Below are 6526 nucleotides of genomic sequence, written 5' to 3'. Positions count from 1 at the left end.
CCCCCCAGCAACCACCCCCCCGGCTTCGCGGGGACCCCCAGAGGGGCACAGGCAGCCCGCCGACACGTCTCAGCAGCTTTGCTTTATTGGGTTGAAGGAGAGGAAAGTTTCCGCCCCTGGGATGAGCCCGCAGGGCAGCGACCCAGGGGCGCGTGGCCCCGCTCGGGGGGGGGACGGGGGGGCCGGAGCCCCGGTACTGTCAGTTCTTCATCCCGGAGCTCGGTGCCGGGGGGGCCGGGCGGTGACCAGCAGCTCCCTGACGCAGACGGGGCCCCGAAGCAGAGGTGGTGATGGATGGGCGCAGCCCGAGCCGGGGAAGAAGCCGAGATGATTCAGGAGGCCTCGACGGCGGCCCCGGGGCCAGCATTTAGGCGCTGTTCACGCCCATGTTCTGCATCTGCTCCTCCAGCACCCGCTCTCCTCCTGCCGACTTCTTCTTGCTGCCCTCCTGTTGTTTCTTCTGCTTCTTGGAGAGCTCCTGCTCGATGGGGGCCGGCTTCACGAACGGGATCATCTCTCGGAGGTCTGGGGGAAAAGCAAGTGGGACAGATCGCACCAGGGGCACGCGGGGCGCCCAGGGACCCAGCGACGGAGCCCGGGCAGGGCAGGGCGCCGGCTGCTACCTGGGGGCATGAAGTCGCGCAGCCTCTCGGGTACGAGGATGCCCTCCTCCGTCTGGTAGTTCTCCAGGATGGCGCAGATGGTCCGGGTCGTGGCGCACATTGTGGCGTTGAGCATGTGCACAAACTCCACCTGCAGCAGGGACACGGGGAGGGGGGGACGCAATGAAGCAGAAGACGGGGAGAGCAGGACCCCCACCCCCCCCACCCCTGCTGCGCGCCCTCACCTTGTCCATCATCTTCTTGGTCTGCCCGTAGCGGATGCGCAAGCGGCGCGCCTGGTAGTCGGTGCAGTTGGAGCAGGACACGAGCTCCCGGAAAGCCCCTGAGCCCGGGAACCAAGCCTCCAGGTCCAGCTTCTTGCTGGCGGCGTGATTCAAGGCGCCTGCGAGATGGGAGGGCCGCAGTTAGCGGGGTCCAGCCCAAGCAGACCCCTGTCAGGACCACGGCGGAGGCTAAGGCCTGAAGGCTGCAAAGCGGCTTCAGCAGCGCCGTGCCAGCGCTCTGCACTCGTCCCAGGGCAGCCGTGTCCCTGCTCAGCAGAGCAGAGGCTGGAAGGAGCCACTACACAGGCCAGTTCCCCTGGGAGGAGTCACTCAGACTGCCCTTCCCTTCCAGAGGGACAGTGGGGACGCAGCAGGGACACGGTCCCAGCATGGTGGGGTGCCCACGCAGTGCGTGTCCATCCCGGTGGGCCTGGAGTGACGCAGAGCATCGCTGCAGGAAAGCAGACGTCCCCTTCCTCTGTGCCCAGGGCCAAGGCGCCGCCTCCCTGGACCAGGCCTAGGGACTGACACCGTGGGAACGCGAGCCAGGGATGCTCTCGGACAAAGAAAGCTGTGCCGGGAAGTGGGTCAGGGCACGGTGGCACCCGAGGCGCTGGCAGGGGCGCCTGGTCTGCTCCCAGGCCATTGTGGCAAGGAGATGCAGCGAAGAAGTCCCCACCCCAAGGGCCTTCCCGGTACGCTGGCACCCCACACGGCCCCGCGGCGGGGACCCCTACCCGAGACGATGTTAACGATGTGGTAGGGGATGCCCAGGGACTGGTAGAAGTCCTCGGCCGTGGCGATCATCTCATCAAACATCTCCCACGACTTGTTGTCGTGCGGCGAGGCGTAGACGAACTGCTCGATCTGCGGAGAGAGAGCGGCCCCCCATCAGCTCCGGCCTGGGAGGGGGCACAAATGCCCCGCGGGGGCTCCCCGCTCCTCTCACCTTCTCGAACTGGTGGACGCGGAAGATGCCGCGGGTGTCCCGGCCGTGCGAGCCGACCTCCTGGCGGAAGCAGGTCGACAGCCCCGCGTATTTGATGGGCAGATCCTCCGGCTTCAGCCACTCGTCCCGGTGCAGGGCTGCGATGGGCTGCTCCGAGGTGGCGATGAGGTACTTCTCGTCGATGGAGCTGTCCTCCGCCTTCTCGCTGCCCTTGCCAATCACCTGGGGAGCAGGGGGAACCGTGGGGACAGGAAAGAGCCTCTGTCCCCCGTCCCCAGCTGTCCCCGCACCTCTGGGGACAAAGCCCCCCAGCCCTGGCAGATGCTCAGGGCAGCCAGCACAGGCACCCGCGCTCCCTGGCAGCGAGGCTTCCCAGGAGGGGAACAGGACGGCTCCGAAGTGGGTCGAGAAAATGGGAGCAGCTGCCGTTCGCTGCTTGTTTGGCCTCCTTTGTAGGCCCCAATGGCCACCCGCCAGCTCCCGATGGCGAGGCTGGGGACGAGCTGTCACCCGTCACCGCATCGCCTTGACAACTGGCTGCGTCTGCAGGCCGGGCCTTCCTCGTCCCCAGCGGGCCTTCCTCGGAGGAAGACAGACCCAGGGACGGGGAACAGCAGGGAGCTCATGCCACGGCCTCGCCAGGGCAAAGGGACAGCAGCCGGCTGCCTCCCGGCAGGGGAAGGCACGCGGCAGAGGCCGGGCTGGATGCAGGTGCCAGGCGGCGAGACGCAGAGAGCCAGAGGGCGCCGGGCTCACCTTGTACAGCTCCTCGTCGAACTGGCTGAGCTGGGCCACCTCCTGCATCACCTCCTTCCGCATGAAGAAGGGGGTGTAGACGGGAGTGTAGCCCTTGGCACGGAGGCTCTGCAGGGCGTACTGGATCAGGGCCTGCTCCAGGAACACCAGGGGACCCTGTGGGACAAGGGGAAGCCACCGCCGGTCACACGCGCCCCGCTGCGCCGTCCCTGCTCACCCGGCAGCGCCGGAGGGCTGGGCTCTCACCTTAAGGAAGTAGCCCCGGCTCCCCGCGACGACGGCTCCCTTCTCTCCCTCGTAACCGTCCACCATCACCACCAGGTCCACGTGGGAATACTTCTTCCTGCAGCTGCAGTCACCCCAGATCCGCTCCACCTTGTTGTCCACATCCTGCACAAAGACAAGGGGCAGAGACCATCACCTGTCCTCCCCGGGCCGCGGTGACACCAGTCTGCTCCTCGCCGCGCTGTCCTGGGCCCAGGCTGGGAGCCGGGTCCCCCCAGCCTCTTCCCTTCCCCTTCCCCGCTCCCCGGCCCCCTCCGGGGCCAGGCTTTGCCACCTGGCAGCGACTGAACCCAGACCCCTCGAGCCAGAGCTGGAACCCCAGTGCTGATCCCTGCTGGTCACTTATTATGCGGCCACTTGGCAGCCGGCCCAGCCCAATTGTGTTCCCCCAGCAAAATATTCCTGCTGGATGAATGAGGGCAGCCGAGGGAGATCCCAGCCCCGGGCTCCCAGCGAGTTTCCCATGTATTCCCTGAACAATGGCCGCGTCCTGCGCTGTCTGAGCTGCTCTTTGTGTGCTCCCGGCAGGAAACGCTGCCTTGTCATGCAGATTTCATTCACCGCCCGCAGATCTGGGGGCACCTCCCCGCAGCGCGTCCCACTTGCCGGTGGTTTCTGGCTTTGATGCACCAGCAGGGCTGGCTCTGGTCAGCCCCACGGCTCCCCACACCGCAGGAAGCCGCGCTCCGTCCGCCCCTACCTCGTCGTTGCTGATGGGCACCGAGGGGTGGAGGAGGTTCCCGATCTCCCGGAGACTCTCGAAGCGCTCCGCCTCCAGCCTGACGCGCTCGGCATCGCACTTGAGGATGGCTTCGTCGATCAGGAGACGGACCTTCTTGATCTGGGCTACCTGCAGCCCCTGTGCAGGCAGCGGGGTGAGATGGGGAAGGGAGGAAAACCGCAGGGGAGAGGGGGCTGGCAGCTGAGCGCAGTTAATCACAGACCCCCACCCACTGACACGGTCTCTGGAGCGAAACCATGGACTGAACACATCAAACAACAGCCAGAGAGCACAAAGGCCCAACATAAGTCAAGCTCTGAAAGGCCTTGCACAAGCTACGGCATCACGCAGCGCCTGACAGCAACAAGGGGGAGCAGTCAGCTCCCATGGCAGCAAAAGGCGGCCAGTGCCACGCTCATTAAACATCTCAGTTAACGAAGAGGGGAGGGGAATGAGCAGGGAGGAAGGGCCTCGCACAGGACACACAATTACTGAGGCTGCTCAAATCCCCCACGGAACCAAAGGACAAGCCCCGGGTTGGTGACCAGGCCGACACACACAGGCTGCAGCGACCTTAAGACGAACAACACCGGGCAAGAGCCAGTCACCACTGGCATGGGACTGGGAAAAGCGGGGAGCTGCTTGTGGGGCTGCAGGCAGCCGCCCCTGCCCTGGCGCTGGGGTTTCTGTACACCTCACGCTGCCAGTTTGGGCAGGGACAGGCGAAGCCCTGGACGAAAGCAGCGGGGAGATGGGGCTGGACTCACCCCTAGGATGTCGGCCGTGAGCTCGTCCAGGTTCTGCGCGCTCTCTGGAACAGACTCGTCGGTCCCCACGGGTTCTTTTTTCTGCAGCGGGAGGAAAGAAAAAAACCCACCGTGCGTAAAGACTGAAGCAACAGAGTAAAAATATTCCTTAACGATGCTAGGAACAGGCCTGCAAGGCCCCCACCTTCATCTTGTCCCCAATTGTTTTGCTGCACAGGTTCTTCAGCTTGTTCAAGTTATCTGCACGAAACCTACCTGGAGGGAGGAGCAGAGGAAGCTGTCAGCAAGGCACAGAAGCGGGGCTACAACCCCCCCCCCCCGGTGCTGCAGCTCGCCCTGACCCCCTCCTACCAGCGCTGCCCCCCAGCAGAGAGCTCCCACACCGAGGATTTGTTTGAGCCCACCGGGAGCGATGCTGCACCGGGCCACGGCCCCACCGGGACCCCCAGGCTGGATTGGGGCTGCTGGGGTCCGGGCGGACCCAGGGCCACGGGGTGACAGCCAAGAGATTTGGGTCATTCTCCCCTCCCTGCTATTGCCTGGCAAAGCCTCGCAGAGCCGGGGAGGAGCTGACGCGAGGACAAGGAGGGGACACGGGCAGGGCCCTACGGGTGACAGCGGGGCCGGGCGGGACACAGCCGTCCCTGCTGGCAGGCAGCCCCCGGCACCGACACGCTAACACCGGCGTGGGGGAAGAGCCAGCCTCTGCCTCCGGGAACGTCCCCGGGCGAGAGGAGAGCTCTGCGGGGGGCACCTGCCGCAGGGGACCCGCCACGGGCGGGCAGGATGAGGCCCACGGAGCGGGGGGGCTGTCACCGACCGGCACCGGGCAGGACGCGGGGCCCTGGCGGCCGCCCCAAGGGCAGCGTGGTGCGGATTGCATCAGCCACGGCTCGGCCCCGCAGCGCGGCGTCGCAGGGCCCGAGTGCGGGGTGACGGCGGTGCTGCGGGGTGACGGCCACACGCTGCGGGGTGACAGCGGCGGTGACAGCGGTGGCGGCAGCCGGGGGACGCGCCGGGCGTGATGCAGCAGGGCCGGGCTCGGCCTCCCCTCGCCTCGGTAAGGCCGAGCCCCCCCCTGCGGCACCGCTCCCCCGCTGCGGCAGCGGGGCGGCGGCTGCTGGCCCCCCCCCGCGCCCCCCCCCGGTCCCCTCCAGTCCCCCCGCAGCCGGACCCGGGGCTCGGTGCCCGCTCCCGGTCCCCACCCGGGGCTGGGGGGGGGGGGGGCGGGGGGTGCCCGGTGCTGCCCGGGCTCGGGGCAGCTCCGCGGGGAGGGGGCACCGCCACCCCCACACCAGGGCGCACCCGGGCACTGCGGGACCCACCGCGGGACCCCCCTCGGGACCCCCCCGGGACCCCCGGCCCGGGGCGGGGGGGGAGGGCACCCCCGGGGCCAGGTGTGCGGCCGGGCCCGGGCCCCGCAGAGCCGTGGGGTCCCGGGGGGGGGGTCCCGGAGGGTGGTCCCGGTGGTGCCGGGGGGGGGGGTCCCGGTCGCGCCCCCCCGCCCCACGTACACCTCCGCCAGGCGCCGTCGGCCCGCACCAGGGCGTCCACCAGCGCCGGGTCCTTGAAGCGTTTCCGCTGCATCTCCCGCACGGCGCCGGGGTCGCCGCCCTTATCGGCGCGGAACAGGTCCAGGTCCAGCACCATGGCGGCGGCGGCGGCCTCGGGGCGGCCTCGGAGCGGCGGCGGCGGCGGCGGCGGCGGCAGCGGCGGCTCCCCCGGTGCGCGTGCGCGGGGCGGGGCCTGCGGGGGTGGGGGGGGCGCTCCGGGGGGTGGGAGGGGCACCGGGAGGGGCGGGGCCGGGAGCAGCCCCGGGGGTGCTGCGCCCGCCCGCGTGGGGGCGCCGGGGGTCCCCTGGGCCCCCGGGGACCTCACAGCCCCCCACGGGGCAGCCCAGGGAACCCCCGAGCATCCCATGGCTTCCTGTAGGGCCCCACGGCCCCCCGTGGGCACCCCCTGGCACCGCGCAGCACCCCCACAGCACCCTAAGGCGTCTCCCATGGCACCCCAGGGTGCTCCGTGGCACCCCATGGCATCCCCACGGCACCCCATGGCACCACACGATATCCCACGGGCGCCTTCCAGCACCCCACAGGACCCTCGTGGTACCCTCTGGCATCTCCCATGGCACCCCTGGGTGCCCCATGACACCCCGCAGC

General features: G+C 69.0%; 1 protein-coding gene across 1 annotated transcript; it reads right to left on the bottom strand.

The window, feature by feature from the left end:
- Nucleotides 1-67: 67 nt before the first annotated feature.
- SARS1 (seryl-tRNA synthetase 1) lies at nt 68-6093 on the bottom strand. Its single transcript, XM_035569184.2, has 11 exons — nt 5879-6093; nt 4549-4619; nt 4365-4445; nt 3577-3735; nt 2838-2981; nt 2592-2747; nt 1836-2057; nt 1624-1753; nt 848-1005; nt 624-753; nt 68-525 (listed from the first exon to the last, which is right to left on the bottom strand). Exons 1-11 carry the CDS (start codon nt 6012-6014, stop codon nt 368-370), a joined length of 1545 nt encoding a protein of 514 aa, XP_035425077.1. The 5' UTR covers nt 6015-6093; the 3' UTR covers nt 68-367.
- Nucleotides 6094-6526: the final 433 nt, after the last annotated feature.

This window comes from Cygnus atratus, chromosome 24 (assembly GCF_013377495.2).
Source record: "Cygnus atratus isolate AKBS03 ecotype Queensland, Australia chromosome 24, CAtr_DNAZoo_HiC_assembly, whole genome shotgun sequence".
Taxonomy (NCBI): domain Eukaryota; kingdom Metazoa; phylum Chordata; class Aves; order Anseriformes; family Anatidae; genus Cygnus; species Cygnus atratus.
This window is presented reverse-complemented; position numbering and strand designations above follow the sequence as displayed.